The following is a 15,764-nucleotide window of genomic DNA, read 5'->3' as shown; positions in this document are numbered from 1 at the left end:
TCAGGGTGAGGATCACTCACTGTGTAACTGTACAGAGTCACTGTTCATTCAGCAGGGTGAGGATCACTCACTGTGTAACTGTACAGAGTCACTGTTTATTCCGGGTGAGGATCACTCACTGTGTAACTGTACAGAGTCACTGTTTATTCAGGGTGAGGATCACTCACTGTGTAACTGTACAGAGTCACTGTTCATTCAGCAGGGTGAGGATCACTCACTGTGTAACTGTACAGAGTTACTGTTCATTCAGCAGGGTGAGGATCACTCACTGTGTAACTGTACAGAGTCACTGTTTATTCAGGGTGAGGGTCACTCACTGTGTAACTGTACAGAGTCACTGTTTATTCAGCAGGGTGAGGATCACTCACTGTGTAACTGTACAGAGTCACTGTTTATTCAGCAGGGTAAGGATCACTCACTGTGTAACTGTACAGAGTCACTGTTTATTCAGAAGTGTGAGGATCACTCACTGTGTAACTGTACAGTCACTGTTTATTCAGGGTGAGGATCACTCACTGTGTAACTGTACAGAGTGACTGTTTATTCAGGGTGAGGATAACTCACTGTGTAACTGTACAGAGTCACTGTTTATTCACGGTGAGGGTCACTCACTGTGTAACTGTACAGAGTCACTGTTTATTCAGGGTGAGGATCACTCACTGTGTAACTGTACAGAGTCACTGTTTATTCAGGGTGAGGGTCACTCACTGTGTAACTGTACAGAGTCACTGTTCATTCAGCAGGGTGAGGGTCACCCACTGTGTAATTGTACAGAGTCACTGTTTACTCACGGTGAGGATCACTCACTGTGTAACTGTACAGAGTCACTGTTTATTCAGGGTGAGGATCACTCACTGTGTAACTGTACAGAGTCACTGTTTATTCACGGTTAGGATCACTCACTGTGTAACTGTACAGAGTCACTGTTTATTCAGGGTGAGGGTCACTCACTGTGTAACTGTACAGAGTCACTGTTTATTCAGCAGGGTGAGGATCACTCACTGTGTAACTGTACAGAGTCACTGTTTATTCAGCAGGGTAAGGATCACTCACTGTGTAACTGTACAGAGTCACTGTTTATTCAGAAGTGTGAGGATCACTAACTGTGTAACTGTACAGAGTCACTGTTTATTCAGGGTGAGGATCACTCACTGTGTAACTGTACAGAGTCACTGTTTATTCACGGTGAGGATCACTCACTGTGTAACTGTACAGTCACTGTTTATTCAGGGTGAGGATCACTCACTGTGTAACTGTACAGAGTGACTGTTTATTCAGGGTGAGGATCACTCACTGTGTAACTGTACAGAGTCACTGTTTATTCAGCAGGGTGAGGATCACTCACTGTGTAACTGTACAGAGTCACTGTTTATTCAGGGTGAGGATCACTCACTGTGTAACTGTACAGAGTCACTGTTTATTCAGCAGGGTGAGGATCACTCACTGTGTAACTGTACAGAGTCACTGTTTATTCAGCAGGGTGAGGATCACTCACTGTGTAACTGTACAGAGTCACTGTTTACTCACGGTGAGGATCACTCACTGTGTAACTGTACAGAGTCACTGTTTATTCAGGGTGAGGATCACTCACTGTGTAACTGTACAGAGTCACTTTTTATTCACGGTTAGGATCACTCACTGTGTAACTGTACAGAGTCACTGTTTATTCAGGGTGAGGGTCACTCACTGTGTAACTGTACAGAGTCACTGTTTATTCAGCAGGGTGAGTGTCACTCACTGTGTAACTGTACAGAGTCACTGTTTATTCAGCAGGGTGAGGATCACTCACTGTGTAACTGTACAGAGTCACTGTTTATTCAGCAGGGTAAGGATCACTCACTGTGTAACTGTACAGAGTCACTGTTTATTCACGGTGAGGATCACTTGCTGTGTAACTGTACAGTCACTGTTTATTCAGGGTGAGGATCACTCACTGTGTAACTGTACAGAGTGACTGTTTATTCAGGGTGAGGATCACTCACTGTGTAACTGTAGAGAGTCACTGTTTATTCAGCGGGGTGAGGATCACTCACTGTGTAACTGTACAGAGTCACTGTTTATTCAGCAGGGTGAGGATCACTCACTGTGTAACTGTACAGAGTCACTGTTTATTCAGGGTGAGGGTCACTCACTGCGTAACTGTACAGTGTCACTGTTTATTCAGTGTGACGATCACTCACTGTGTAACTGTACAGAGTCACTGTTTATTCAGGGTGAGGATCACTCACTGTGTAACTGTACAGAGTCACTGTTCATTCAGCAGGGTGAGGGTCACTCACTGTGTAACTGTACAGTGTTACTGTTCATTCAGCAGGGTGAGGATCACTCACTGTGTAACTGTACAGAGTCACTGTTCATTCAGCAGGGTGAGGATCACTCACTGTGTAACTGTACAGAGTCACTGTTTATTCAGGGTGAGGGTCACTGACTGTGTAACTGTACAGAGTCACTGTTTATTCAGCAGGGTGAGGATCACTCACTGTGTAACTGTACAGAGTCACTGTTTATTCAGCAGGGTAAGGATCACTCACTGTGTAACTGTACAGAGTCACTGTTTATTCAGAAGTGTGAGGATCACTCACTGTGTAACTGTACAGAGTCACTGTTTATTCAGGGTGAGGATCACTCACTGTGTAACTGTACAGAGTCACTTTTTATTCACGGTGAGGATCACTCACTGTGTAACTGTACAGTCACTGTTTATTCAGGGTGAGGATCACTCACTGTGTAACTGTACAGAGTGACTGTTTATTCAGGGTGAGGATCACTCACTGTGTAACTGTACAGAGTCACTGTTTATTCAGCAGGGTGAGGATCACTCACTGTGTAACTGTACAGAGTCACTGTTTATTCAGCATGGTGAGGGTCACTCACTGTGTAACTGTACAGAGTCACTGTTTATTCAGCAGGGTGAGGATCACTCACTGTGTAACTGTACAGAGTCACTGTTTATTCAGCAGGGTGAGGGTCACTCACTGTGTAACTGTACAGAGTGACTGTTTATTCAGGGTGAGGATCACTCACTGTGTAACTGTACAGAGTCACTGTTTATTCAGCAGGGTGAGGATCACTCACTGTGTCACTGTACAGAGTCACTGTTTATTCAGCAGGGTGAGGATCACTCACTGTGTAACTGTACAGAGTCACTGTTTATTCCGGGTGAGGATCACTCACTGTGTAACTGTACAGAGTCACTGTTTATTCAGGATGAGGATCACTCACTGTGTAACTGTACAGAGTCACTGTTCATTCAGCAGGGTGAGGATCACTCACTGTATAACTGTACAGAGTCACTGTTCATTCAGCAGGGTGAGGGTCACTCACAGTGTAACTGTACAGAGTCACTGTTTATTCAGGGTGAGGATCACTCACTGTGTAACTGTACAGAGTCACTGTTTATTCAGGGTGAGGGTCACTCACTGTGTAACTGTACAGAGTCACTGTTTATTCAGCAGGGTGAGGATCACTCACTGTGTAACTGTACTGAGTCACTGTTTATTCAGGGTGAGGATCACTCACTGTGTAACTGTACAGTCACTGTTTATTCAGTGTGAGGATCACTCACTGTGTAACTGTACAGAGTCACTGTTTATTCAGGGTGCGTATCACTCACTGTGTAACTGTACAGAGTCACTGTTTATTCAGCAGGGTGAGGGTCACTCACTGTGTAACTGTACAGAGTCACTGTTTATTCACGGTGAGGATCACTCACTGTGTAACTGTACAGAGTCACTGTTTATTCAGCAGGGTGAGGATCACTCACTGTGTAACTGTACAGAATCACTGTTTATTCAGGGTGAGGATCACGCACTGTGTAACTGTACAGAGTCACTGTTCATTCAGCAGGGTGAGGGTCACTCACTGTGTAACTGTACAGAGTCACTGTTTATTCAGGGTGAGGATCACTCACTGTGTAACTGTACAGAGTCACTGTTTATTCAGGGTGAGGGTCACTCACTGTGTAACTGTACAGAGTCACTGTTTATTCAGCAGGGTGAGGATCACTCACTGTGTAACTGTACAGAGTCACTGTTTATTCAGGGTGAGGATCACTCACTGTGTAACTGTACAGTCACTGTTTATTCAGGGTGAGGATCACTCACTGTGTAACTGTACAGAGTCACTGTTTATTCAGCAGGGTGAGGATCACTCACTGTGTAACTGTACAGAGTCACTGTTTATTCAGGGTGAGTATCACTCACTGTGTAACTGTACAGAGTCACTGTTTATTCAGCAGGGTGAGGGTCACTCACTGTGTAACTGTACAGAGTCACTGTTTATTCAGGGTGAGTATCACTCACTGTGTAACTGTACAGAGTCACTGTTTATTCAGCAGGGTGTGGGTCACTCACTGTGTAACTGTACAGAGTCACTGTTTATTCAGGGTGAGGATCACTCACTGTGTAACTGTACAGAGTCACTGTTTATTCAGCAGGGTGAGGATCACTCACTGTGTAACTGTACAGAGTCACTGTTTATTCAGCAGGGTGAGGATCACTCACTGTGTAACTGTACAGAGTCACTGTTTATTCAGGGTGAGGGTCACTCACTGTGTAACTGTACAGTGACACTGTTTATTCAGGGTGAGGATCACACACTGTGTAACTGTACAGAGTCACTGTTTATTCAGGGTGAGGATCACTCACTGTGTAACTGCACAGAGTCACTGTTTATTCAGGGTGAGGATCACTCACTGTGTAACTGTACAGAGTGACTGTTTATTCAGGGTGAGGATCACTCACTGTGTATCTGTACAGAGTCACTGTTTATTCAGCAGGGTGAGGATCACTCACTGTGTAACTGTACAGAGTCACTGTTTATTCAGGGTGAGGATCACTCACTGTGTAACTGTACAGAGTCTCTGTTTTTTCAGCAGGGTGAGGATCACTCACTGTGTAACTGTACAGAGTCACTGTTTATTCAGCAGGGTGAGGATCACTCACTGTGTAACTGTACAGAGTCACTGTTTATTCAGCAGGGTGAGGATCACTCACTGTGTAACTGTACAGAGTCACTGTTTATTCAGGGTGAGGATCACTCACTGTGTAACTGTACAGAGTCACTGTTTATTCAGGGTGAGGATCACTCACTGTGTAACTGTACAGAGTCACTGTTTATTCAGCAGGGTGAGGATCACTCACTGTGTAACTGTACAGAGTCACTGTTTATTCAGCAGGGTGGGGGTCACTCACTGTGTAACTGTACAGAGTCACTGTTTATTCAGGGTGAGGATCACTCACTGTGTAACTGTACAGAGTCACTGTTTATTCAGGGTGAGGATCACTCACTGTGTAACTGTACAGAGTCACTGTTTATTCAGGGTGAGGATCACTCACTGTGTAACTGTACAGAGTCACTGTTTATTCAGGGTGAGGGTCACTCACTGTGTAACTGTACAGAGTCACTGTTTATTAAGGGTGAGGATCACTCACTGTGTAACTGTACAGAGTCACTGTTTATTCAGGGTGAGGATCACTCACTGTGTAACTGTACAGAGTCACTGTTTATTAAGGGTGAGGATCACTCACTGTGTAACTGTACAGAGTCACTGTTTATTCAGGGTGAGGGTCACTCACTGTGTAACTGTACAGAGTCACTGTTTATTAAGGGTGAGGATCACTCACTGTGTAACTGTACAGAGTCACTGTTTATTCAGGGTGAGGATCACTCACTGTGTAACTGTACAGAGTCACTGTTTATTAAGGGTGAGGATCACTCACTGTGTAACTGTACAGAGTCACTGTTTATTCACGGTGAGGATCACTCACTGTGTAACTGTACAGTCACTGTTTATTCAGGGTGAGGATCACTCACTGTGTAACTGTACAGAGTCACTGTTTATTCAGGGTGAGGATCACTCACTGTGTAACTGTACAGAGTCACTGTTTATTCAGCAGGGTGAGGATCACTCACTGTGTAACTGTTCAGAGTCACTGTTTATTCAGCAGGGTGAGGATCACTCACTGTGTAACTGTACAGAGTCTCTGTTTATTCAGGGTGAGGGTCACTCACTGTGTAACTGTACAGAGTCACTGTTTATTAAGGGTGTGGATCACTCACTGTGTAACTGTACAGAGTCACTGTTTATTCAGGGTGAGGATCACTCACTGTGTAACTGTACAGAGTCACTGTTTATTAAGGGTGAGGATCACTCACTGTGTAACTGTACAGAGTCACTGTTTATTCAGGGTGAGGGTCACTCACTGTGTAACTGTACAGAGTCACTGTTTATTAAGGGTGAGGATCACTCACTGTGTAACTGTACAGAGTCACTGTTTATTCAGGGTGAGGATCACTTACTGTGTAACTGTACAGAGTCACTGCTTATTCAGGGTGAGGATCACTCACTGTGTAACTGTTCAGAGTCACTGTTTATTCAGCAGGGTGAGGATCACTCACTGTGTAACTGTACAGAGTCACTGTTTATTCAGCAGGGTGAGGGTCACTCACTGTGTAACTGTACAGAGTCACTGTTTATTCAGCAGGGTGATGGTCACTCACTGTGTAACTGTACAGAGTCACTGTTTATTCAGGGTGAGGATCACTCACTGTGTAACTGTACAGAGTCACTTTTTATTCAGCAGGGTGAGGCTCACTCACTGTGTAACTGTACAGAGTCACTGTTTATTCAGCAGGGTGAGGGTCACTCACGGTGTAACTGTACAGAGTCACTGTTTATTCAGCAGGGTGAGGATCACTCACTGTGTAACTGTACAGAGTCTCTGTTTTTTCAGCAGGGTGAGGATCACTCACTGTGTAACTGTACAGAGTCACTGTTTATTCAGCAGGGTGAGGATCACTCACTGTGTAACTGTACAGAGTCACTGTTTATTCAGCAGGGTGAGGATCACTCACTGTGTAACTGTACAGAGTCACTGTTTATTCAGGGTGAGGATCACTCACTGTGTAACTGTACAGAGTCACTGTTTATTCAGGGTGAGGATCACTCACTGTGTAACTGTACAGAGTCACTGTTTATTCAGCAGGGTGAGGATCACTCACTGTGTAACTGTACAGAGTCACTGTTTATTCAGCAGGGTGAGGGTCACTCACTGTGTAACTGTACAGAGTCACTGTTTATTCAGGGTGAGGATCACTCACTGTGTAACTGTACAGAGTCACTGTTTATTCAGGGTGAGGATCACTCACTGTGTAACTGTACAGAGTCACTGTTTATTCAGGGTGAGGATCACTCACTGTGTAACTGTACAGAGTCACTGTTTATTCAGGGTGAGGGTCACTCACTGTGTCACTGTACAGAGTCACTGTTTATTAAGGGTGAGGATCACTCACTGTGTAACTGTACAGAGTCACTGTTTATTCAGGGTGATGATCACTCACTGTGTAACTGTACAGAGTCACTGTTTATTAAGGGTGAGGATCACTCACTGTGTAACTGTACAGAGTCACTGTTTATTCAGCAGGGTGAGGATCACTCACTGTGTAACTGTACAGAGTCACTGTTTATTCAGCAGGGTGAGGATCACTCACTGTGTAACTGTACAGAGTCACTGTTTATTCAGGGTGAGGATCACTCACTGTGTAACTGTACAGAGTCACTGTTTATTCAGGGTGAGGATCACTCACTGTGTAACTGTACAGAGTCACTGTTTATTCAGCAGGGTGAGGATCACTCACTGTGTAACTGTACAGAGTCACTGTTTATTCAGCAGGGTGGGGGTCACTCACTGTGTAACTGTACAGAGTCACTGTTTATTCAGGGTGAGGATCACTCACTGTGTAACTGTACAGAGTCACTGTTTATTCAGGGTGAGGATCACTCACTGTGTAACTGTACAGAGTCACTGTTTATTCAGGGTGAGGATCACTCACTGTGTAACTGTACAGAGTCACTGTTTATTCAGGGTGAGGGTCACTCACTGTGTAACTGTACAGAGTCACTGTTTATTAAGGGTGAGGATCACTCACTGTGTAACTGTACAGAGTCACTGTTTATTCAGGGTGAGGATCACTCACTGTGTAACTGTACAGAGTCACTGTTTATTAAGGGTGAGGATCACTCACTGTGTAACTGTACAGAGTCACTGTTTATTCAGGGTGAGGGTCACTCACTGTGTAACTGTACAGAGTCACTGTTTATTAAGGGTGAGGATCACTCACTGTGTAACTGTACAGAGTCACTGTTTATTCAGGGTGAGGATCACTCACTGTGTAACTGTACAGAGTCACTGTTTATTAAGGGTGAGGATCACTCACTGTGTAATTGTACAGAGTCACTGTTTATTCACGGTGAGGATCACTCACTGTGTAACTGTACAGTCACTGTTTATTCAGGGTGAGGATCACTCACTGTGTAACTGTACAGAGTCACTGTTTATTCAGGGTGAGGATCACTCACTGTGTAACTGTACAGAGTCACTGTTTATTCAGCAGGGTGAGGATCACTCACTGTGTAACTGTTCAGAGTCACTGTTTATTCAGCAGGGTGAGGATCACTCACTGTGTAACTGTACAGAGTCTCTGTTTATTCAGGGTGAGGGTCACTCACTGTGTAACTGTACAGAGTCACTGTTTATTAAGGGTGTGGATCACTCACTGTGTAACTGTACAGAGTCACTGTTTATTCAGGGTGAGGATCACTCACTGTGTAACTGTACAGAGTCACTGTTTATTAAGGGTGAGGATCACTCACTGTGTAACTGTACAGAGTCACTGTTTATTCAGGGTGAGGGTCACTCACTGTGTAACTGTACAGAGTCACTGTTTATTAAGGGTGAGGATCACTCACTGTGTAACTGTACAGAGTCACTGTTTATTCAGGGTGAGGATCACTTACTGTGTAACTGTACAGAGTCACTGCTTATTCAGGGTGAGGATCACTCACTGTGTAACTGTTCAGAGTCACTGTTTATTCAGCAGGGTGAGGATCACTCACTGTGTAACTGTACAGAGTCACTGTTTATTCAGCAGGGTGAGGGTCACTCACTGTGTAACTGTACAGAGTCACTGTTTATTCAGCAGGGTGATGGTCACTCACTGTGTAACTGTACAGAGTCACTGTTTATTCAGGGTGAGGATCACTCACTGTGTAACTGTACAGAGTCACTTTTTATTCAGCAGGGTGAGGCTCACTCACTGTGTAACTGTACAGAGTCACTGTTTATTCAGCAGGGTGAGGGTCACTCACGGTGTAACTGTACAGAGTCACTGTTTATTCAGCAGGGTGAGGATCACTCACTGTGTAACTGTACAGAGTCTCTGTTTTTTCAGCAGGGTGAGGATCACTCACTGTGTAACTGTACAGAGTCACTGTTTATTCAGCAGGGTGAGGATCACTCACTGTGTAACTGTACAGAGTCACTGTTTATTCAGCAGGGTGAGGATCACTCACTGTGTAACTGTACAGAGTCACTGTTTATTCAGGGTGAGGATCACTCACTGTGTAACTGTACAGAGTCACTGTTTATTCAGGGTGAGGATCACTCACTGTGTAACTGTACAGAGTCACTGTTTATTCAGCAGGGTGAGGATCACTCACTGTGTAACTGTACAGAGTCACTGTTTATTCAGCAGGGTGAGGGTCACTCACTGTGTAACTGTACAGAGTCACTGTTTATTCAGGGTGAGGATCACTCACTGTGTAACTGTACAGAGTCACTGTTTATTCAGGGTGAGGATCACTCACTGTGTAACTGTACAGAGTCACTGTTTATTCAGGGTGAGGATCACTCACTGTGTAACTGTACAGAGTCACTGTTTATTCAGGGTGAGGGTCACTCACTGTGTCACTGTACAGAGTCACTGTTTATTAAGGGTGAGGATCACTCACTGTGTAACTGTACAGAGTCACTGTTTATTCAGGGTGATGATCACTCACTGTGTAACTGTACAGAGTCACTGTTTATTAAGGGTGAGGATCACTCACTGTGTAACTGTACAGAGTCACTGTTTATTCAGGGTGAGGGTCACTCACTGTGTAACTGTACAGAGTCACTGTTTATTAAGGGTGAGGATCACTCACTGTGTAACTGTACAGAGTCACTGTTTATTCAGGGTGAGGATCACTCACTGTGTAACTGTACAGAGTCACTGTTTATTAAGGGTGAGGATCACTCACTGTGTAACTGTACAGAGTCACTGTTTATTCACGGTGAGGATCACTCACTGTGTAACTGTACAGTCACTGTTTATTCAGGGTGAGGATCACTCACTGTGTAACTGTACAGAGTCACTGTTTATTCAGGGTGAGGATCACTCACTGTGTAACTGTACAGAGTCACTGTTTATTCAGCAGGGTGAGGATCACTCACTGTGTAACTGTTCAGAGTCACTGTTTATTCAGCAGGGTGAGGATCACTCACTGTGTAACTGTACAGAGTCTCTGTTTATTCAGGGTGAGGGTCACTCACTGTGTAACTGTACAGAGTCACTGTTTATTAAGGGTGAGGATCACTCACTGTGTAACTGTACAGAGTCACTGTTTATTCAGGGTGAGGATCACTCACTGTGTAACTGTACAGAGTCACTGTTTATTAAGGGTGAGGATCACTCACTGTGTAACTGTACAGAGTCACTGTTTATTCAGGGTGAGGGTCACTCACTGTGTAACTGTACAGAGTCACTGTTTATTAAGGGTGAGGATCACTCACTGTGTAACTGTACAGAGTCACTGTTTATTCAGGGTGAGGATCACTCACTGTGTAACTGTACAGAGTCACTGCTTATTCAGGGTGAGGATCACTCACTGTGTAACTGTTCAGAGTCACTGTTTATTCAGCAGGGTGAGGATCACTCACTGTGTAACTGTACAGAGTCACTGTTTATTCAGCAGGGTGAGGGTCACTCACTGTGTAACTGTACAGAGTCACTGTTTATTCAGCAGGGTGAGGGTCACTCACTGTGTAACTGTACAGAGTCACTGTTTATTCAGGGTGAGGATCACTCACTGTGTAACTGTACAGTGTCACTGTTTATTCAGGGTGAGGATCACTCACTGTGTAACTGTACAGAGTCACTGTTTATTCAGCAGGGTGAGGGTCACTCACTGTGTAACTGTACAGAGTCACTGTTTTTTCAGCAGGGTGAGGGTCACTCACTGTGTAACTGTACAGAGTCACTGTTTATTCAGGGTGAGGATCACTCACTGTGTAACTGTACAGTGTCACTGTTTATTCAGGGTGAGGATCACTCACTGTGTCACTGTACAGAGTCACTGTTTATTCAGCAGGGTGAGGGTCACTCACTGTGTAACTGTACAGAGTCACTGTTTTTTCAGCAGGGTGAGGATCACTCACTGTGTAACTGTACAGAGTCACTGTTTATTCAGGGTGAGGATCACTCACTGTGTAACTGTACAGAGTCACTGTTTATTCAGCAGGGTGAGGGTCACTCACTGTTTAACTGTACAGAGTCACTGTTTTTTCAGCAGGGTGAGGGTCACTCACTGTGTAACTGTACAGAGTCACTGTTTATTCAGCAGGGTGAGGATCACTCACTGTGTAACTGTGCAGAGTCACTGTTTATTCAGGGTGAGGATCACTCACTGTGTAACTGTACAGAGTCACTGTTTATTCAGCAGGGTGAGGATCACTCACTGTGTAACTGTGCAGAGTCACTGTTTATTCAGGGTGAGGATCACTCACTGTGTAACTGTACAGAGTCACTGTTTATTCAGCAGGGTGAGGATCACTCACTGTGTAACAGTGCAGAGTCACTGTTTATTCAGCATGGTGAGGGTCACTCACTGTGTAACTGTACAGAGTCACTGTTTATTCAGCAGGGTGAGGATCACTCACTGTGTAACAGTGCAGAGTCACTGTTTATTCAGCAGGGTGAGGATCACTCACTGTGTAACTGTACAGAGTCACTGTTTTTTCAGCAGGGTGAGGATCACTCACTGTGTAACTGTGCAGAGTCACTGTTTATTCAGGGTGAGGATCACTCACTGTGTAACTGTGCAGAGTCACTGTTTATTCAGGGTGAGGATCACTCACTGTGTAACTGTACAGAGTCACTGTTTATTCAGGGTGAGGTTTGTTCAATGGTAGTGTGTGTCGTTGTTTTCTCAGTGGTCACGGGCAGTGAAAGTGCTGGTCAGAATTGAGAAGTGAGGTTGGAATATATTTTTAACCCACCCGTTTGCGAAATTGGAGCTGTTGGGAAATTTCTGTGGGTTTGCCGTCTCGTGGTTTACGGTAACCCGGCCTGCCTGCTTGGCGTGTGAGTGTGTAAATTGCCCCGTGCATCAAGTGGCAAGATCCTCAAACCGCGTGTAACTGGGATCCATCGCTGTCCGAGTCATATCTCCCCTCGACTCGCTCTCTTTCTCTATCGCATCCCCGCTCTCCTCTCTTTCCTCCCACCTCACGGTCAACTCCTCACGGACAGTGTCCCGGGGCCGGGATCGAACCCGGGTCCTTGGCGCCGTGAGGCAGCAGCGCTAACCCGCTGCGTCGCCGTGCCCGCCCCCTCTGTTGACAGCACGGTAGCCTTGTGGGTAGAACAATTGCCTCACAGCTCCAGGGTCCCGGGTTCGATTCCCGGCTCGGGTCACTGTCTGTGCGGAGTCTGCACATCCTCCCTGTGTCTGCGTGGGTTTTCTCCAGGTGCTCCGGTTTCCTCCCACAGTCCCAAAGATGTGCAGGTTAGGTGGATTGGCCGTGATAAATTGCCCTTAGTGTCCAAAATTGCCCTTAGTGTTGGGTGGGGTTGCTGGGTTATGGGGATGGGGTGGAGGTGTTGACCCTGGGTAGGGTGCTCTTTCCAAGAGCCGGTGCAGACTCGATGGGCCGAATGGCCTCCTCCTGCACTGTAAATTCTATGTTAATCTATGATTGACCTGATAGCTGTGGGCGGGAGCTTGCTGTGTAGAAATTGAGCCTGCATTCAGACGCTTGTAACAGGTACCTGATTGGCTGTGGGGGTGACGAGGGGCACGAGAGGTCCGTTCGAATTCGGAGACGGGGTTCTGGAAACGTGGGACTTGACTCTCGGTCATGCTCTCTCCCCCCCTCTCTCCCCCACACCCTCCATCTCTGCCTACAGACGCTCAGGAAAAAAGGATTCAATGGCTGTGACAGTCCGGAGCCCGACGTGGACGATACGATTGAACAGAGCACTTTCGGAGAAGACAAGTACAGGAAAGTTAACGAGGATATCGATGTTTTATTCAAAAGATACGGGGTGAGTGACGGCAAATACTATCCCTCCTGTCGCACCTTCAGAGCTTCGACTTTAAACACGGGAACAGGAGGAGGCCCATTCAGCCCCTCTCCAGCCTGTTACACAGGAACAGGAGGAGGCCCATTCAGCCCCTCTCCAGCCCGTTACACAGGAACAGGACCATTCAGCCCCTCTCCAGCCCGTTACACAGGAACAGGACCATTCAGCCCCTCTCCAGCCCGTTACACAGGAACAGGACCATTCGGCCCCTTTCCAGCCTGTTACACAGGAACAGGACCATTCAGCCCCTCTCCAGCCTGTTACACAGGAACAGGAGGAGGCCCATTCAGCCCCTCTCCAGCCTGTTACACAGGAACAGGACCATTCGGCCCCTTTCCAGCCTGTTACACAGGAACAGGACCATTCAGCCCCTCTCCAGCCCGTTACACAGGAACAGGACCATTCGGCCCCTCTCCAGCCTGTTACACAGGAACAGGACCATTCAGCCCCTCTCCAGCCTGTTACACAGGAACAGGACCATTCAGCCCCTCTACAGCCTGTTACACAGGAACAGGACCATTCAGCCCCTCTACAGCCTGTTACACAGGAACAGGAGGAGGCCCCATTCAGCCCCTCTCCAGCCTGTTACACAGGAACAGGACCATTCAGCCCCTCTCCAGCCTGTTACACAGGAACAGGACCATTCAGCCCCTCTCCAGCCTGTTACACAGGAACAGGAGTAGGCCCCATTCAGCCCCTCTCCAGCCCGTTACACAGGAACAGGACCATTCAGCCCCTCTCCAGCCTGTTACACAGGAACAGGAGGAGGCCCCATTCAGCCCCTCTCCAGCCTGTTACACAGGAACAGTATCATTCAGCCCCTCTCCAGCCTGTTACACAGGAACAGGACCATTCAGCCCCTCTCCAGCCTGTTACACAGGAACAGGAGGAGGCCCCATTCAGCCCCTCTCCAGCCTGTTACACAGGAACAGTAGGAGGCCCCATTCAGCCCCTCTCCAGCCCGTTACACAGGAACAGGACCATTCAGCCCCTCTCCAGCCTGTTACACAGGAACAGGACCATTCAGCCCCTCTCCAGCCTGTTACACAGGAACAGGAGTAGGCCCCATTCAGCCCCTCTCCAGCCTGTTACACAGGAACAGGAGTAGGCCCCATTCAGCCCCTCTCCAGCCTGTTACACAGGAACAGGAGTAGGCCCCATTCAGCCCCTCTCCAGCCTGTTACACAGGAACAGGAGGAGGCCCCATTCAGCCTGTTTCGGGCCTGTTTTGCATTCGTCATCCGATGTCTCAGTCCCACAGTCCAATATCCCCCTCCCCCAGCGTCGATATCCCCCTCCCCCGGCGCCGATATCCCCCTCCCCCGGCGCCGATGCCCCTCCCCCAGCACCGATATCCCCCTCCCCCGGCGCCGATATCCCCTTCCCCCGGCACCGATATCCCCCTCCCCCAGCACCGATATCCCCCTCCCCCGGCACCGATATCCCCCTCCCCGGCGCCGATATCCCCCTCCCCCGGCACCGATATCCCCCTCCCCCGGCACCGATATCCCCCTCCCCGGCGCCGATATCCCCCTCCCCCGGCACCGATATCCCCCTCCCCGGCACCGATATCCCCCTCCCCGGCACCGATATCCCCCTCCCCGGCGCCGATATCCCCCTTCCCCGGCGCCGATATTCCCCTCCCCCACCGCCGATATCCCCCTCCCCGGCGCCGATATCCCCCTCCCCGGCATCGATTTCCCCCTCCCCGTCGCCGATATCCCCCTCCCGGGCGCCGATATCCCCCTCCCCCGGCACCGATGCCCCTCCCCGGCGCCGATATCCCCCTCCCCCGGCGCCGATATCCCCCTCCCGGGCGCCGATATCCCCCTCCCCCGGCGCCGATATCCCCCTCCCCCGGCGCCGATATCACCCTCCCCCGGCGCCGATATCCCCCTCCCGGGCGCCGATATCCCCCTCCCCCGGCGCCGATATCCCCCTCCCCCGGCGCCGATATCCCCCTCCCCCGGCGCCGATATCCCCCTCCCCGGCGCCGATATCCCCCTCCCCCGGCGCCGATATCCCCCTCCCCCGGCGCCGATATCCCCCTCCCCCGGCGCCGATATACCCCTCCCCCGGCGCCGATGTCCCCCTCCCCCGGCGCCGATATCCCCCTCCCGGGCGCCGATATCCCCCTCCCCCGGCGCCGATATCCCCCTCCCCCGGCGCCGATATCCCCCTCCCCGGCACCGATATCCCCCTCCCCCGGCGCCGATATCCCCCTCCCCCGGCGCCGATATCCCCCTCCCCGGCGCCGATATCCCCCTCCCCCGGCGCCGATATCCCCCTCCCGGGCGCCGATATCCCCCTCCCCGGCACCGAGATCCCCCTCCCCCGGCGCCGATATCCCCCTCCCCCGGCGCCGATATCCCCCTCCCCCGGCGCCGATGCCCCTCCCCCGGCACCGATATCCCCCTCCCCCGGCACCGATGCCCCTCCCCCCGGCGCCGATATCCCCCTCCCCGGCGCCGATATCCCCCTCCCCCGGCGCCGATATCCCCCCCCCCCCCGGGCGCCGATATCCCCCTCCCCCGGCGCCGATATCCCCCTCCCCCGGCGCCGATATCCCCCTCCCCCGGCGC

The 15,764-nt window shown here is 49.0% G+C and overlaps 1 protein-coding gene across 1 annotated transcript in view; it reads left to right on the top strand.

Moving 5' to 3' along the window:
* Positions 1-15,764, top strand: part of LOC140402870 (myocyte-specific enhancer factor 2D homolog) — a 268,130-nt gene that overhangs the window by 230,225 nt on the left and 22,141 nt on the right. The window contains exon 4 of the mRNA XM_072490495.1: positions 13,006-13,143. Coding sequence (XP_072346596.1) covers positions 13,006-13,143 — 138 coding nt within the window. The remainder of the gene's footprint in view (positions 1-13,005; positions 13,144-15,764) is intronic.

Source organism: Scyliorhinus torazame, chromosome 26 (genome assembly GCF_047496885.1).
Source record: "Scyliorhinus torazame isolate Kashiwa2021f chromosome 26, sScyTor2.1, whole genome shotgun sequence".
In the NCBI taxonomy this organism is placed as follows: Eukaryota; Metazoa; Chordata; class Chondrichthyes; order Carcharhiniformes; family Scyliorhinidae; genus Scyliorhinus; species Scyliorhinus torazame.
This window is presented reverse-complemented; position numbering and strand designations above follow the sequence as displayed.